Raw genomic sequence first — 19,021 nt, 5'->3', positions numbered from 1 at the left:
GGGGGATAAAATCGTGTTTGTTTGCTGTTAGGAACGATCCAGTGGAAAAGCGAAGGTTGATGGTGCAAGGCGAAAAAAAGAATGGCGACATACTCGGGTCTTGCGCCCTGACGCCTGTGCATCTGCGCGGGCAAGAGGCAGGGCTGCCTCGGAATCACCCCACCGGAAGAAGGGCCGGACAAGTGGACAACAGGGCGCGCGAATACATGGCAAGGCGCGAATACACAGCAAGGCGGCAGACAGAGACGGGGGCTCGGGGCGCTTACAGCTGCTCTGGTTTACTTATCGGGAGCATAGTGACTGGTCGAGTGAAGAAAGCAGGTAACTGGGGAAATACAGTTTAACTAAGGGACAGTCCTGACACCCACCTGAGACTTGTGGTCACGAGTTTAAAGTGAGAACAGTCGCGATCGCATTTTTCCAGTCACATCTGGCGAAGCAGGCGCGCACACAGCATGTAGAGCGTCGGTCTAACCCAGGCCAGGGCTACACACAGCTGCGCTCATGAGAAGAAACAGAACATGGGACAGTTTATATTGCTGAACACCAATATGCCACTTTATTATTTGGACTTTGTTTTTTCCCATTTGTCACATACCTGTCAATGTTTATACAATGAGGAAAATCAACCAGCAGTGGAAGCAACCAGCCAAAATCAGCTGATAATTCTGTACCCTCTTAACACACATCGATTCTAACTTGGAAGGGACATCTTTAATTTGATTCAGTCTCACGGCTATTCTTAAAATCGGTGTCAAGATTGTCACAACTTTAAATACAGATAGAATTGCCAGAAGTACATAATTTTATATATATATATATAATGTATATATATATATACACACACATACAGAAAATACAAGACTAATTGTTTTTCCACAATATTTAATTTACACACTACTGTAACTCTGCAACTTCTGAAGACAGGTTAAGGGGTACAAGAAACTGTTTAGAGCAAGTAAGTCATTTGGTCCAATATTATCTTAACATAATGGTTATTTGCTCCCTCCCTTTTATGTGACGACATACTATGACATACAACACATGCACAGTCATTCACTGATGAACAAGGGGTAAGACGCCACGCAGACTAACATCTGTCTACCCAGAGGGCCAACCAACCACACACGACTAGTAAGGCTATGATACAGCTATGCAGCATAATGGTCAACACTGCTGATCCTAAAAGTGAGCACCATATATACATTTGAATATAAAAAACGATTGAAAACCAAACACATACGGGTTAGTTAAAAGGTGCCATTCCAAGGCTATACATAATCACAGGAAAAAGTATTTACATTACTTGGAAAACAGCTGCAACAAAGAGTTTATTGCCAATGCCCTTTATAAACTTCTCTCTGACGTTTAATACAGATGTTACGCTCACTATCTATGTGAACCACACATCTTATTTCTGGCCCTTTATAAGATCCCTGCTCAATAAATTTCAAGCAAATATGTTCTATGGCTTCACCCACACATCTATTCTCATAGCTTTCAATTATAAACATCACAATGAACTAGAGCTGTAGCTTAAAACGTTATCTAGTCTAGGTCTAGAAAGTAAAATAGGTATTTTGAGTATCATCTTTACTTAGGTTAGTAAGCATACTGTGAAATTCAGAGTTCCGAGTAAAATACATGAATCCTAAAGTAGCAGAGTCGGTGTACACTTGGAGAAACCGTGACCAGTGGAATGCTGTCCTTCGCTGCTCCGCCCACTCTACAGACCAGACAACCGTCACTCAGACAGGACGGGACACTGGGGAGCGTGCGAAAGCCAGAGGGACTGGCCACGTCCTATAACCAATGTCACTAAGCGCTGCTTTTAAGACCCTCTGGGCACAGCAAGAAAAAGTAGCATCTCGCCCCTTCCCAAAATGATACTGTGTCCTACAAGATAAAAGCCACGAAAGATGATTATCTGGTCAAGAGTAGTCTTGTACAGGAGTAGTTTTAAAGCAAGAGTTCTTTGATTATTGTTCTGGCAGGAAGGTAAGGTAAAAAACACTTCCAGCAAAAAACAAAAAGAAAAAACAAAGCAGGCTTTGTGCATTTTTGTTGGCTGTTTGTGTATTCAACAGTTTTAATCTTTTTAATCAGCCAATTCCCATAGGTAGTTGAGCTAAAGGACATAAAAGAATGGAAGTTACCAACAGACAACCTAATTATCAAAGTCCTAAAAATCAAATGCCAAATTTTTTTTTTTAATGGGGTTTTGACTTTGCCAACACCTTTGCTTCCACGTTATTTAGGCCCTAGCGTTTCTTCTACCTACATGGTTGTCCAGGAAGCCTGGGGTACGCCCTCCTCAAGGGAATTTACACCAAGCATCCTTTTGTTCTGTTAGACAGACACACACTCTAGAAGTCAAGTTGAGACATCTTCAGTTCACGTTACCACATTACAAAATGAGACTGTCTGCTTGCGACTGACCACTGCGGAGGAAGCTGCCTAATGAATCTATGTACTTTCTCACCTAGTACAAAACAAGAACATCTTTTTCAGTTAAATTTTAAGAGCCCAAACTGTTTTCACACTATAGCTTAAGACAAACAGGTGTGGGTTATGCTGAAATCATGGTTTTACGGTTGTCAGTGCAGACGCTTGCTGCACTCTGCTCCGCACAGGCCCTGGAGGCTGGGCACCCCACGCCTGCGGGCTCCAGGCCTATCGGCATCACAAGGTTATTGCTTTGGTTCTGTCTCAGACACCAGAGTATGCCTCAGAGCACGGAGTTCCCATGTCACTGAAGGTCGGGGCGGAAATTTAGATTTTTCACAAGGAAAAGCATTTTCTCTAAGTTAAGTGCAGAACATCAAATTTCTAAGTGCTCCATGGATATTAGGTTCCAAATATACATTTTAATTTAATCCTGATCATCCACATTAAAATTATAAATGTAAAAATGACACGAGACTTTTCAGCTGGAAAAGAAAAGTAGTGTCTAGCAGCATGCACAAAGACCATGCATTTGTCACGTCGTCAGGCGAACAACGAGAAAGTAATAAATAACTGCGGCTTTAAGAGAGTAAAACCGAAAGGGGACCAGTGGAGTGAGCCGGTCTTGGCCGCTCTGAGCAGGAGGCACGCCGAGCTCAGATGACGTGGCAGCAGCTGGCCTGGCTGGAGGCGCACAGCAGCCCCTCCTTGGGGTTCCGCTGGATGTTCACAGAGATGGTCTTTTCGCACAGAGGTAGCTGGAGCACGTTGTTTTTCAGGTTCCTGCTCTTTATCCGGTCCAACTCCGCGGTGGTGTCCACCACGTGGTCAGAGAAGAACTTCATGCCGCCCCCTGCCGGGGCGGACGCCGCACCGCCGGCGGAGCCAATGCACATCTTCCAGGCGGACTTCTCCTGGACCTTCACGCTGGAGAAGGACAGGCCGCTCTGCGGGTCAAGAATGTACTTGGCGCTGCCATGCAGCTGCGAGCCGAGGCAGAGGCCCATGAGTTTGAGGCTCTCCACCAGTTCCCCGGCGCCGCGCGCGGCCAGCTGCGTGGATGTGGGCAGCGGGCCCGCACAGCGGCGCGGCGCTGCCCGGCGATGCCCGCCGGGCGCCGCCCGAGCCCCCCGTGGGGCCGCCGCCGCCGGCGCTGTGCTCGCTGGGGCTGGCCTTGTCCGCGCCCCCGCCGCCGCGGCTCGGCTTGCTCTGGCCACCACCGTCGCCCTCGCTGCCCGGGGGCCCCTCGCTGCTGTCCCGGCGGTGCCAGGAGTACGTGAAGCCGCTGTCCTTGTCCAGCCGCCGGCGGCTCTCCGAGTCGTCGTCGCTGGTCTCCGAGCTGCTGCAGCTGGAGCCGCGGCCCTGACTTTTCCGGCGGTGGTAGCGCTTGTGCACCGTGCCCGGGGAGGCGATGTTCATCTTGAGGCGGCTCAGCTTGGGCGGCAGGTTCTCGTCCATGTCGAACTCGTCATCCGACTCCCCCTCCTCGAAGATCTGGTTGAGCACCGGCGCGCTCTTGCGGGATGTCAGCCGGTTGGTCACGGACGGCTTGCGGCGCAGCACCACCTGGGTCGAGAGGGACATGGGCTTCTTGTCCTCCTCGTCCTCCTCCTCATCCTCCTCCACCCGGAACAGGCACTTCCGCCCACTGGCCGCAGGCTTCAGGCCGGCCTGTGGCCCCGAGGACAGCGCGGGCCCCGCCAGCTCGGGGAGGTCCTCCTTCTTGGCCGAGTCACACAGGCCTTTGCTCCTGTGCCCGTTGAGGACACTGTCGGTGGCCCGAGCAGGAGACTGAGGGACAGTCGCGTGGGACAAAGGAGTGGCCGTGAGGTCATCCTCAAGGTCCTGGGGCACATCAATTTTGGTTGGCCAGGACTGCCTATATTGAAAAAAAAAGGAAAAGCTATGAAATAATACGTAGACTTGACTCAAGTACCTTATATATAAAACACTGGGAGGAAAGCCACAGACATGAAGAAAACGAAAGCAACAAAAAGCAGCAGCAGCCCTGCAAACCCTCTCGACATCCTGAAGGCACTGCGAGGACACTAGAGTATGTGCTCACATGGGGCTGAGGTTCCGGCTTCGTGACCAAATGAGAACTTCATCACAGCTGTCAGAAGGGGGCAAACATCTCTTCTACATAAGTGTTTTACACCACAAGAAAAGCCTTTTTAAAAGTGCAAGGGAGTTATCGCCAGAGTCAAACCTGAACACAGGTTCTGCTCCTTCTGGTCTTAGATCACAATCTTTGTAGGTATATATTATTGCTAAAAAATTCACCTGCAATTTCTAGTCCTCCAGATTTTACAGGGTGGTGTAAAAAGTTGGTGTGTAAAAAAATAAAAATAGTTTAATGGATTTAAACTACTGATGAGCAAAGTCAGTGAATACTGGCACATATAAATCTCTTCAGCAATTAAATTATGCACCCCATAAGCTCCTTCTCTTTCTCTCTCTCTCTATATATATATTTTTAATGACCACACAGGAGTTCTGCACAGCAAAATCTACTGTTATTTGAACTTTGATTTTACTCCCAATCCAGAATCACCCAAGTAGTAAGAACACTGCTTGGTAGCCCAAGGACAACTTTTGAAAGTGAGGTCTCTAGCCTCTCTTGAATAAACATCTGCAACTCTCAAGGGCCCTCTGCCCAGGAGAAGAGACACCAGAGACACTGCAACAGCCACAGCTAGACCGACACTGAGCTTCCCACCAACTGCTATCCCAGACGTAAAACCCATCCAAGCTGTAGCTTTACAAGAACCCATAGGCGTTTACTGCAGACCTCTTTTCCCAGCTCAGAGCTTCCTCCTCTCAAGGATGGAGTGGGCCTGTTTGCTGCTCACTGCTTGGTAGTTTACAGAAGCTGAGTGTTCAATGTTTTTGAGGTCAAGCAGCGTCTCTGGACAAGTCCTCTGTCCTCACGACACAACTGTGCCAACTCCAGGTGAGCCTTGGGCCCTGAGAAATGGCACCCAACATTCCTTTCAGGATATATTCCTCAAAGAGCAACCACTCAAAATGTCACCCTAGCAAACACTGGGGTGGCCCTGTGGTGGGAGGCACGTCAGACCCCCCAGAGCCACAGCCAGGCCTCTCGAGGGGGGCGGGGCAAAGACTGGAGGGGATTCTCTCCTCCCCCCACAACAGAACCCACCCGGAAACAAGAGGCAAAGCCTTGCAGCTGTACCGGCCACTCCACCATCACTCTGAACCAATGGTTCTTATTTACATGAGTTATCAGATGGTTAAATAGCTCACATCTACGAAGAACATATCCGGGTCCAATGCTGTGCTAGACTAAATAAGCACGACACTGTGAGAAAATCACAGCTTCTCTTAATGAGAGACAAGAAAGCTTGCTACCAAGAATCGTCAACGAGCTGCACCGACGGCACAGTTCCCACGGACAGGGTCGGCTCCTGGAGGACCTCTCAAGGCTCTCGTACAGGCAGAGGGCACGTGTTTCCAGCCTACGCTGGCAGGACACAAAGAATGGACCCTCTCCAGGCAGGCCTTCCCTGGCTGGACCCAGGGACCCACAGCTAACTCAGCCGCTTAACACCAGCCTCCTGTCTCAGGCCACGTTTCTGCACAGGTCACCCTGAGCCTGAGGCGCACCCAGCAATGGAACTGAGTTAGGGTCCGGGGTTTTGACAATGAAGACAAGGCAAGTCAGCAGACATCTACCACATGCCAGCAGGCCAGGGCCCAGGAGGAGGACAGGCCCCACAGCACCTCCACTCCCTAATCCCCAGCTGGGTAAAAGGAGACTGCATGGAAGGCGCTGATACTTCTTTATAGCTACTGTTGGCTGTGTAATTTCTATAATAAAGTAAAGCCACTTTAATTCATTTACCTGTCTGATCAATTTTAGATTGAGTTCTGTCCCACTGAAAATAAAACAGTTCAATTGCAAATGTTCCCTTCTCCCAAACACTGGAGTGGCTCCAGCCCAGGCCCGCGGTGATGCTGCTCTTCACACAGGAGGGCTCGGGTCAGGGCTGGGCTGACCCTAACCACTCACTGACCTCCTCCTGGTTTGTCCCACGTGCAAGGTTCCCACCTTCCCTGGGGCCCAGTCCTTTCCCAAGCTGACACCAGACAGAGTGCCTGGTTTTCGTTATGCAAGAAAACATCCAGGATATAAATGAAGCTACCAAATTCATCTTCCAGTTAAACTAAACTTCAAATATTTAGTCTTTGGTCACCCAGGAATGTTTTCTTGTCTCTTCTCTGTCACGCCACCCCAAGCAACAACCTACCCGTGGCAAGCTGACTGCAAGTAATTTAAAATCCAATGGTACTCTTCTTTAAAACAGTAATTTATTATTACATATTCATACACATATGTTCATATATAGTTAGATGTACAAGTAGAGAATTACTAAGAATCAAGAGCATCCTTCTGTTTCTGAATCACTATTAATTCCACTATAATTTCATTATTTTATCTGAACAAAGATAAATTCTAAATAAATTTTCATAATGGTGACAAAAGTAACCCTTTTGTAACCCTTCCCAAGTTTTGATATTAAATGGAAAGCTAATATGGTAGAAGAAAAAGAAGAGTAGGCAGGTAGCGGGAGAGGAGGAGCAGGAAAAAGTTGGGGAAGGAAGGGAAGGGAAACACAGCGGAGACGCGCGCGGCCCCTGCTCTGCCGAAGATGACACGGCGGGGACGCCCACAACGGCGACAGCGAACACACAGGCCGGTTCAGACCACCTCGCACAGATAGTAATTCGTTTATCCCAATGACACCCCCAAGGAGCAAAGAGCATTATTCCACCCATTTCACAGATGAGGAAGCCAAGTCAGAGGTTAGGTGAACTCCCAAGGTGAAGTAGCTAATAAATCAACTAGCTGATCTGTCATATTCCTGCGATCCTGAGATAACATCATGCCACAGAGAGGCCCCGTAGGCTTTCTAAAATTATTCCAGATACTGAGGGAAAACCCAGCCTTGTTCCCGTAATAAAACTTAAAAGAAAATGACACATCTCTACATGTCAGATCTGGAAGAGTTGAACAGAAATAGCGACAGACACCCCCTAGCTTGAAGCCGCTTCTGCACAGATGTCTTCGCAGCCAGGCCAGCAGCTACAGCCCATGTCCCCGCGGAGCCCAGGAGAGGAGGGCGGCCCCGGTGATTAAGGACCCCGGCCCCTCCCTCCCGTGGGGAGCCCACACGGGGCCTCTCAGCGAGGCTGTCACCGCTTCATCCTCTCGCCCCAGACTTAGGAAACATTGAGGAAAAGGTGGCTATTTCAAAACGGTAACTTACTAAAATCAGTGAAGATTTTTTTCTCACCTAAACTGGGCCTTGATGTTGCTAGGGCTTGCAGATCTGGTTTGTATTTCTTTCTCTTGCTTTTCCCTCAGGATCCTTTCAGCAAGCAAGAAGTAAGTGGCTGTGATGTGGTTGTACCTGTTGGTTTCCAGGGCCCTGAGGAAGGAAGGGAGAGAGAGCAGAAGCCGCATTAGCAGGTCTGATTTTGCACAACACAACTGAGTTTTTGCTTTTTAAGTAAAACCAAATGAAATCCAAGGACCTGGAATTCTTTAAAATTATAGGGGTGGGGGGGAACCCCACAAAAGGCGAAAAAAAAACTAAAGCTGGTAGTAGATCATTCTTAAAACTCTAAGAAACAACTGCATAAAAATGCTCGGTTAGTAGGAAAAACCCAAAATGCTGATGGCAACTGAGCTGGTGTCAGTTTTAGATGCTTAAGAAAAGATAATGAACTTTCTAAGAATGTATACATTATCTAAAAATTTAATGTCCGTCAAGTTTACTAAAGTGGCTTACTTGCTTCCAACAGAATTATGAACTGAGTTATATGAATGTGCACTCAAACACGAGTATCAATGAGAAAAATTAGAAAAAGCTCTTCCTTTTACACTAGGTATTTCCTGGCATTTTCAGACCCTAACGCATGACTAATCTATTGAAAGCATGTTATTAGCCCCTTCTTTGAATAAAATTTATGAATAAAATAAAATTGGTACGTCCACCTCAAAAGTAGTGCTGAGTCCTCAATGTGGCTGGCACTGCTGGGCACATGCCCACTGGGCAGCCAGCGCCCCCGCCCCCCGCCCGCCGTGGATAGACACTGGAGGGGTGTACGACCGAGGATCCACAAGGCCCGGAAACACACGATGCTGCTGTTCAGGCCCCTGTGTATTAGTGAACTTACACAAGGAGCACTCGGGAAGGCAATACAGGGGCTGCTCCTCATAAAACAGACGGTGGGGCCGCAGCTCAGGAGGGCAGCCAGGGCCACGCGGAGAGATGCTGAAGCCAGACATCGAGGGGAAATCTGGGACCAGAATGGCTTCTCGGAGGGTTTCCTCAACTGAGCACCAGATAAAGCTGTGGGCTTGTCTTAAGGGGATGGACAAATGTGTCTTTGAATTCAGCAAGCATCCTACAATGAGGAGCTGCTCATAATGTGGGCAGCAGGCAAGACTAGCCTGAGAACAGCTGGGAAGACCTGAGGCTTCAAATTGTCCCTCCTTTTGGATTTATAATTGAATTTACCTAAATTAAACAGTTCTACAGGACTCCACTGCATGTATTTATTTAAGACTCAAGCCAATTCAAGGAGATGCAAACAGCCTTTTATCCACTCAAAAGTGAAAAGTCATTCTCTACACATTCCTACAGTGAGTATCCTTGGCAAAAAGAGCAAGTGTCCTGCTCTTCTCCATTTGTTTAGGTCATTTCAGTAGCTGCGGGTCAATCTGTGAAAACTCAAAACACACTCAGAAACCTGCAGATATTTGTACTTAAACCAAAACCATGAGCCTGAGTTTATTCTTATAAATTCTTCTTTCCAGTATACCCTAAAGATGCACGTCCTTTATAAAGACACCACCCTTCTCATGGACCAGACCCGGGAGCTGAGCCTGACAGCCCGCCCGCTGCAGTGGTACATCCAGCCTGCATCCGCCTCTTCCCGGCAGTCAGACACCTGGGTCGGAGCACTCAGCCAGGCCAGAGTGGCCCCCTTGAGGGCAGCCCCCCAGAGTATATCCTTGTTCCATCATCCTCAACTGTTTCACCCAACGAATTAAATTACTTTTGACTTGGCAAAACACTTCATATTTTTAGACAGGACCTCTTAGAGAAATGAATCATTGTTAAAGCAACTGTATCTTTATATTATCCTTGATTTCAAACTTCATAGTTTATAAAAAACTGGCTTTGGTTTTTAAAAAATATAACTAATGTGTGCATCTCATGGGCTCCAGGTTACTATAGCAAAGGCTCTAAAAAGCCAGACAGTAAAATCTTCTAAGTCTCGTTACGTCGTATGGTCCTTCTCACGATGACTCTGGTAACGTGCACACAGACGGGCTTGGCTGTGGGCCCCTACACCCTTACTTATGAAAATGTGCGACGACAGACAGGCCAACTCCTGATTTCAAGAACTTGGGGTGCTGCCCCTGCTTCCCTGTGGGGACCAGAGGGAGACCCAGGAGTTAGAAGGACCCAGCAATGGACAGCGCAGCTACCAGGACACAAAACAGTCTGCTCCAATTCACCTCTGTGAGAAGGGAGAGCAGCCACAGGACCCACTGACACCACTAGCGACGGTTTGCTCGTTCACTAGCACAAAAAATAAAAGCAAAAGACAACAAAACCATGAGCCAGGCCCGGGGCCGGGAGCTCCAGAGATAAGTGACGTAAGCCCTGCCCACTGGGAACTCCAGCTGTTACACCACGCCACAGGCCCGGACACAGTGAGAGCGAGCCCAGGACTTCCCTGGCGGCTCAGAGGTAAAGAATCTGCCTGCTGATGCATGAGACCCGGGTTCCTTCCCTGATCCAGAGGCCCCACATGCCTCGGAGCAAGGCATGCACCACAGCTCCTGAGCCTGGGCCCAAGAGTCCTGGAGCCTGCGCTCTCAACAAGAGAAGCCACCATCTGAGAAGCCCATGCACCTCAACGAGAGAGCAGCCCCTGCTTTCTGCAACCAGAGAAAAGCCCACGCAGCAACGAAGCCCCAGCACAGCCAAAAATAAATAAATTAACAAAACTTTAAGACAATCTTATTTTATAAAATAAAGGGCCCAGCCCAAGAACCCTAGCCCCTCGGCCCTGTGCTGGCGAGCGCCGACATACTCGACGATGGCGTCGCGGTCCGCTATGTCCCCGAGCACCATGCGCTGGATGATGCTGTTGTGCTCCTCTTCTGACAGGTTTTTATACGACACGAGCGGGATGTTATACTTCGTGGCTGGGGAAGGGTCCACTCCTTGAAGCCAAGGATGGTTTTCAATCTCTTCTAAAGAGGCCCTCCTCTTGGGATCTCTCTGCAGCATTCGTGTGATCAGGCTGGAAAGGAAGGTAAGTCCATTGTTAAAGCAAAGTCCTGGCAGGGATGAGTAATGGTGAGCTACTGTATTTTTCAAAACTGTTTCCTAAACTTATACCATCAATTTCATTAGGTTCGCCAGTGCTGATGGTGGGGCTGATGGGAATGAAGCAAATTTGGTGCCATCAGATTCACAGAATAAAAAATCGTAACCACCAGATAGAATGAAGCCAAACACACAAATGCAGTTTCCTATCATCTAGGATTAACACGAGACATCAACATCTGCCCCTGAGTTAACTGGGCAGTGGCGCCAGAACCCGATACAACAGCCAGCAACACAGAGCAGGGCGCTGAGCTAACTTGTTTCCAGAAGAATGAATGACCATCCTGATCAAAGCGACCGAAGTGTCATCTACCTTTAGACATATATTCTGTTTAAGGGCATTGTGTTGGCAAGAAGGAAGGAAGGATGAAGGAAGGGAAGAAAAGATAGAAGGACGGAGAGATGGACGAACTACTCAGCAAGTAAAAATAGAGTAAAAGTAAGACTCTTGGGAGCAAATGACAAAGCTGGCCTTGTTCAGATTTTTCCTGCTTCTGCACTGAGTAACTCAAAGCAGAATATACGCAGAATATAATGATTGTGCAGAGCCTCCCGAAGGTGAGAAGTACAACCAGAACATAGCAAAGAGCTGGGACCCAGCTTCAGCGTGAGGAGGAATGAGAGGTGAGAAACACGTCTCCTGCTAAGACGTCAAGATGGAAACCTGCCTGCCTCAACACTGCTGTGGAGGGGGACAGGGGAGTTTCTTCTACGAACTTCTAGGTACAAGCTGGTCCTCACACAGGTTTGTGGTCCAAATTAATGACACTAAATCTGTGTGGTACACACAGTGAAAAGGTTACTTTTAAGAGGTTTCAGGGTGGAAATGCCCCTGGGTAACCAGGAGGAAAGCGAATACAAATTCTTTGTGTGGGGACTATAACTTACAAGAAACCTGACCTCCCAATCAAAAAAAAAAAAATGCAATGGAAACAAAGTTCCACTGCGAGAACTTAAAGACAGGATGGCAAATTAAGAATGCAGACTTCAAATACATCTCCATCTATCAGTGAGTACAATAATAAATCGAATGACTCTCCAATTAAAAGACAAAATGCTCACATGGTTAGATGGTATCAATCAAAATTCTAGCTCCTAGTTGCTGAAACAAAATATGTACCTAAAAACCAGACAATAAAAGATTTAAAGAACGGAAAACTATATAGCACATGACTGCTAACCAAAAGAAGACTGGTGTGATCAGCTACAACTAGATGACACAGACTGTAAGGCCCAAAGCATTGTTAGAGAGACAGTGATGCAAAGGTTCAACTCACCAGGAAGACCCAACAGTTTTCAACTTGTCTGGATGTAATACTATTCCCCCCAAAACACCAAAAGCAAAAACTGACAGACTTCCAAGTACAAAATAATAAGCTGAGTGTGTTGTATTAATGGGGGTAATAAATATTTTTATTTGCTTATGATACCTTTTTACACAGTGGAAGAATATCTCACCAAGTGGTAGATTAAGCAGTGAAATAACTAGGAAAGGATTTAAATAATTCTGAACAGTATAATTAACAAGCTTAGTCTTAAGGATTTATAAAGAAGTCTGACCCCAACAATTAGAAAGTGTACACTCTTTTCCAGAATAAAAGGATTATTTACAAAAACTGACTCCATGCTAATCTAAAAGCAAGCCTTACCAATTTAATAAAAACTAGTACCATATAGACTCTAGCCTTGGATCACAATGCAATTAAGTTAGAAATGAATAACAAAAAGCTGATTAGTAAAACTCTTACACGTTTGGAAATTTAAAATATCCTTCTAAAAGTAATGGGTTAGATAAACACATGGAAACTAGACAACAATCAGAACTGAATAACAAAAGGACTATAAATCAAAACTAGCGGGATGCAGGTAAAACGGTGCTGAACTACTACATTAGAAAAGAAAAATTTATGGAATAGTCAACGTAAGAAAATGGAAAAAAGAACTAGCCCATTAAGTAGGTAGCAGGAAATAACACAGACAAAAGAATATCAGTAGCATAAAACAAACAAGCAAAAAAATACAACAGTAAATCAAGAAAAACAAAAGACAGCTCTTAGCAACATTAAAATGAACAAACATCAGGCAGGCCTGATCAAGACAAAAACAGAGAAAGCAAAAATAGAAGAAGGCAAAAAAGTCAATACTAGAATGAAAAAAGGACAGCAAACCCACTAGTCTATGGGCTTTAAAAATATAAGTAGAGAATGTTATGAATACTTGAGGCCAAGAAATGTGATAATTTAGATAAAATGGTAAGTTCCTTAAAAAACAAAACTTAGCAAAACTGACACAGGAAAAAGGAGAAACTGGTCCTATGATTATTTAAAGATAATCCCTCTGAGAAGGAGATGCCAAGAAGAGGCTTCTAAAATATTAGAACTGTTTCTTTTCTTGAGCTGGCTACTGGGTACAAAGGTGCTCACTTTATCACATATACATTTTATCTGTTCTTCTGAATGATATATGTCATCATAAAAATATCTTACTCTGTTTTTTCTCAGAAGGGGCTATGAAGACACTCCTGAAAGACAAACATCTAACACACACACACAACATACAGCCACAGACAGCAGCCTGCTTCCTGGGACAGAGAACAGTGGCAGTCAGGGCATAAGGATGGCGACGGTGGTACTCACCACCAACACTCATCCTGAGTGCTACTTATGTGCTAAGACTCAGCTACAGCTTTATATACATTAATTCATTTCATTTCCACAATAACCCTGTAAGGCAGGTTCCACCATTCTCACATCAGTAGTAAACGGAGAAACTAGTATTTGAATCTCGAGAGTTTGAATTCCTAAGTTCTTAACCATGGCCTAGGATAGGGATCCACTTGCAGAGAAGATTCCTCAAACTATCAGACTTTCCTTCATATAAAAATAATGATGGGAGAAACTAAAAACTTTAAAGTAACGAAATACTGAACTTCCAACAGTTCTTTCATTTCATTATGAATTTATCACTATATACATCACAGTGCTATATATAGTACTTTAAATCCCAAATAATCAGCTTGCATGTACTCTTCCTATAGTCACACGAACCAAACAGAGCTCTTAGTCAACCGCAGGGAAGAGTACATGAATAAAATGAGGCACGCTCTGTAAACCCAAAAATGCTGTGTTGATAGTCTATTTCAGGAAAGCAAATCCCCTAACTCTTCTCTGGAGCTTTAAATAATTCCAGGAGCAAAAACAGAAAGTAGTTCTTACTGCAATTCTTCAAGTGAAAGTAACCCACCAGTCCTGGAGGCCGAGGAGGCATATAATGCGTTTCTTGAAAACTAGCTTATTTGAAACACAGACTAACACATTATGTTCTCCAACGTTAAATTTCAAATCATATTCTGGGGTTAACTCCCAGAACACCCTTACCAAGAGTAGAAAGTTAAAAGGGTTCAAAAGTTAAAATGAACGAAGATGCACATGTACTTTCATTATTTTCACTTACTCCTTACACTCTTTGGACACGTGGGATGGCACTGTGTACTTGCAGTCCATGATCATGGTCAACGTTTCACTGTCATTGGCCTCTTGGAAGGGTGGCTGCCCACACACCAGCATGAAAAGGATCACTCCCAGACTCCATATATCTGCAAATCAAAGACATATTGTTAAATACTAAATCAATAAGAAAACTAAAAACATTCAGAGGAATAAAAGTAGACTACAAGTTTATTTTATTTTGAACAGGCAAAAAACCTAGAAACAAGTGAAAATGAAAACGACGATCCAGAACTGACATGAAGCAGCAATAGCAGTTTCAAGAAGGAAGTTCAAAGCAAGACAATCTTACTTCAGAAAACAAACCAAAAAAGTAGAAGGAAAGAAATCATAAAGATCAGGTCAGAAATAAATGAAACAGGGATGAAGAAAATAATTGCAAAGATCAATAAAACTAAAGCCTGGTTCTTTGAAAAGATAAAGAAAATTGATGGACCTTTAACCAGAAAAGGAAAAAATGAAAAAGGCTCAAATCAATAAAATTAGAAATGAAAAAGGAAAAGTTATAACAGACACCATAAAATACAAAGGATCACAAGAGACTACTGTAAGCAGGTGTCTGCCAATAAAAGGCATAACCTAAAAGAACTGGACAAAGCCTTAGAAAGGCACCATCTTCCAAGACTGAGCCAGGAAGAAACAGAAAATATGTACAGACCAATAACAAATAATGAAACTGAAACCGTGATTAAAAAAACCAAAAGCTCCCAAACACAGGTCCAGGAACAGATGGCTTCACAGGTGAATTACAGAAAGCATTTAGAGAAGAGTTAACATCTGTCCTTCAGAAAATATTTCAAAATATTCCTGAGAAAGGAAAACTCCCAAACTCATTCTAAGAGGCCAGATCACCTTGATACCAAAACCAGGAAAAGATATCACAGGAAAGAAAATCACGGCCAGTATCACTGATAAACACAGATCCAAAAATTCTCAACAAAATACTAGCAAACTGAATTCAACAATGATCAAGTAGGATTTATCCCAGGGATGCAAAGATTTTTCAATATTCACAAATCAATCTGTGTAATATACCACACTAACAAACTGAAGAAAACCAGATGATCATCTCAATAGATGCAAGGGAAAGCTCCTGACAAAATCCAACACTCATTTATGATAAAAACTCTCCAGAAAGTGGGCACAGAGGGAACCTACCTCAACATAATAAAGGCCATTTATGACAAACACACAGATAACATCATTCTCAACAGTGAAAAGCTGAAAGCATTTCCTCTAAGATCAAGACCAAGACAAGGATGTCTACTCTTGCCACTTTTATTCAACAGTTTTGGAAGACCTAGCCATAAGAATCAGAGAAGAAAAAGGGGATACAAGTTGGAAACAAAGTAAAACTGTCCCTGCTTGTAGCTGAGATGGTATCACACACAGAGAATCCTAAATATGCCCGAGAATACTACTAGAGCTCATCAATGAATTCAGTAAAGTTGCAGGATACAAAACTAATACACAGAAACCTCCTGCATTTCTATACACTAACAACACAAGATCAGAAAGAGAAATTAAGGCAACAATCTCACTTATCATTGCATCAAAAAGAGTAACACCTAAGAATAAACCTACATAAGGAAACAGAAGATCTATAATCTGAAAACTATAAAACAATGATGAAAGAAATCAAAGATGACACAGATGGAAAGATATGCCATGTTCTTGGATTGGAAGAACAATATTATCAAAATGACTATACTATCCAATGACTGAATGCAATCCTTACTGAATTACCTATACCATTTTTTCAGATCTAGAACAAAAAATCTTAAAATGTATGTGGAAACACAAAAGATCCCAAAAAACCAAAGCAGTCATGAGAAAGAAAAACAGAGCTGGCAGGATCAAGCTTTCTCACTTCAGACAATACTATAAAGACACAATAATCAAAACCATATGGTATCTGGCACAAAGACAGGCTTATAGATCAGCAGGACTGAAAGTCCAGAAATAAATCCATGTACCTATGGTCAATGAATGCATGGCAAAGAAGGCAAGAACACACAATGGGGGAAAGACAGTCTCTCCAGTTATCGGTGCTGGGAAAACTGGACAGCTACGCCTAAAGAATGACATCAGAACACTCTCTAACACCATACACAAAAATATACTCAAAATGGATAAAAGATCTAAATGTAAGGCTGAATACTATAAAAGTCTTAGAAGGAAATATGAGAACACTCTTTGGCATAAATTGCAGGAAAATCTTTTTGGATCCACCTCCTAGAGTAATGAAAAACAGGCGGGGGGGATCTAATTAAACTTAAAGGAAATCATTAAAAAAAAAAAAAAAAAGACAATCCACAGAATGGGAGAAAACATTTGCAAATGATCTGACCAACAAGAGATTAACTTCCAAAATATACAAACAGCTCATGCAATTCAATATATTAAAAAAAAACAATAAAAAATGGACAGAAGATCTAAATAGATTTCTCCCAAGAAGACATACAGATGTCCAAAACACATGAAAAGATGCTCAACATCACTAATTATTAGAAAAATGTAAATCAAAACTAATTAAAGTATCACCTCACATCAGTCAGAATGGCCATCATCAGAAAGTCTACAAACAATAAATGCTGGAGAGGGTGTGAAGAAAAGGTAACCTTTCTACATTGTTGGTGGGAATGTAAATTGATAATAGTCGTTATGGAGAATAGTACTGAGGTTCTTTGAAAAACTAACAACAGAAATACCGAATGTTCCAGCAATCCTGGGCATAAATCTGGAGAAAACCGTACTTTTAAAAGATACATGCAATCCCATGTTTTTTTTGCAAACTATTTACAATAGCCAAGAGACAGAAACAACCTAAATACCCACCGCTAGATTAATGAAGAAGATGTGGTGCATATATATTACAACGGACTGTTACTTAGTCATAAACAAACAAGAATGCCACTTGCAGTGACTTGAACAGACCTGGACATCATCACAGTAAACAAGTCAGACAAAGATAAGCATCGTGCAATATCACTTTTATGTGGAATCCAAAAAATAATACAAGTGAACTTACAAAACAGAGAGAGATTCACAGTTTCAGAAAACAAACTTAAGGTTACCAAAGGGGAAAGATGGAGGGGAGGGAAAAATAGGAGGCTGGGTTTAACATATACACACAAAAATACACACACACACACACACACACACACACACACACACGATAGATAATCACTAAGGATCTACTATACAGCACAAGGAATTCTATTCAGTACTCTGTAATAACCTATATAGGAAAGGAATCTGAAAAGAGTTGATATGTATAACTAAATCACTAGCACAACATGGTCAATCAACTTTACTCCAATGACTATCAAAAAATTCAAAGAAAACAGAAGTTTTAAAAAACCATTTATAACTCAAAGTAAAAAGATCTAGGGAAGAGAAGTTACGCCCCAATCAGGCAGAGAAGGTATCTGTCTTACTCTGTTTTTATATTCACTTAAGATCCAAGTGTCAGGCACATAGCGAACAGTCAATAAATGTTCAATGAAGAATAGAAACTTAAAGTACCTATCAGGGTTCCCAAATCTATGGACACACACTGCCATTTTTCCCATTACATTATACACCAGAGATAAAACTAAGATACTAATACTCTGAAACATGAAAAGGGTTTTGCCTAAGGTCACAATTGTCTGGGTTGTTCTTAAACCTCAATCCTGGTTAGGTAACCAAATCATGTGACAGACAAGAAAATTAAAGCTCATGAGGAGAAAAATTTTCCTGGGCTGGGATGTCAATGAGGAGAAAGACTGGTTATGTATGACTTCAGAGGAAAGAACTGGGATTGAAGGTATAAGCAACCGGGAGGGCTCACCTGACTTCAATACAGATGCTGCCATGAGAACACTGGAAAAGTCAGTAAGTTTCTTACCACTCTAAGTATTTCAGGAAAGGCTGAGTAATCATCTGGCTAATCTCCTGCACAGGCGCCTGTACTAGTTTTAAAGCTGGACCAGCTGATAATCTGAGGACTTTCAAAACCCCGCATTACACTAACTCCTATAATAACAAATAACCCGCTACTTCTTGCCACTAAATAAAAAATGAAGCCATCACTGAGATGGAAAAAGAATGACTCCATTTAGGAAGGACACCATAAGTCATTCATTTCATCCAAAAACTAAAAGTGTAGACATGATAATATCAACGTCCAAGTAACACAGCATCAATTCAAGAAGCTTTCTAGACCACGAAAAGCTTAGGAGAGAGCAAGTGGCAGGGCACATGGCCTTGGTCACCGCATCTGTTAACACTCAACTGCTGCTTTTACTTAAGGTTAAACACTCAAAATTATGTAGGTTCCATGGGAATTAAAACTTGTTAATAAAATCTTTTCCTTGGTCCAAACTAAACAAAAAGGGCAATAAATGCAGAAACCCAAAAGTTACACACGCTGTGATTTTTCTATATGTACAATAAATTTTATTAATTTTCCCAGTAGAAATTATTGAAGGAGATGGGGGAATCTACTAAAATTAAAACGTTTATAAAAATGAGAATGAAAGGGACCTGAGGACCCCTCAGTTCAAACCTCTGGCTCTGCAGTGTCGCCAGGAGGTCACCTGGCATTATCCGCTGGATGCATGAATTATTTTACTGCCCCAGGACACCAGG

At 43.5% G+C, this 19,021-nt stretch overlaps 1 protein-coding gene across 1 annotated transcript in view; it reads right to left on the bottom strand.

The window, feature by feature from the left end:
• Positions 1 to 2,847: 2,847 nt before the first annotated feature.
• The window catches only part of SNRK (SNF related kinase), a 63,802-nt gene continuing 47,628 nt past the window's right edge, over positions 2,848 to 19,021 (bottom strand). Inside the window, 5 exon segments of the mRNA XM_070359698.1 lie at positions 2,848 to 3,533; positions 3,535 to 4,324; positions 7,764 to 7,898; positions 10,582 to 10,794; positions 14,334 to 14,475. Of these exon segments, the coding sequence (XP_070215799.1) occupies positions 3,102 to 3,533; positions 3,535 to 4,324; positions 7,764 to 7,898; positions 10,582 to 10,794; positions 14,334 to 14,475 (1,712 nt within the window). The 3' untranslated portion in view covers positions 2,848 to 3,101.

This window comes from Bos mutus, chromosome 22 (genome assembly GCF_027580195.1).
Source record: "Bos mutus isolate GX-2022 chromosome 22, NWIPB_WYAK_1.1, whole genome shotgun sequence".
Taxonomy (NCBI): Eukaryota; Metazoa; Chordata; class Mammalia; order Artiodactyla; family Bovidae; genus Bos; species Bos mutus.
Note: the sequence above shows the minus strand (reverse complement) of the source record. Positions and strands in the feature narration are given on the sequence as shown.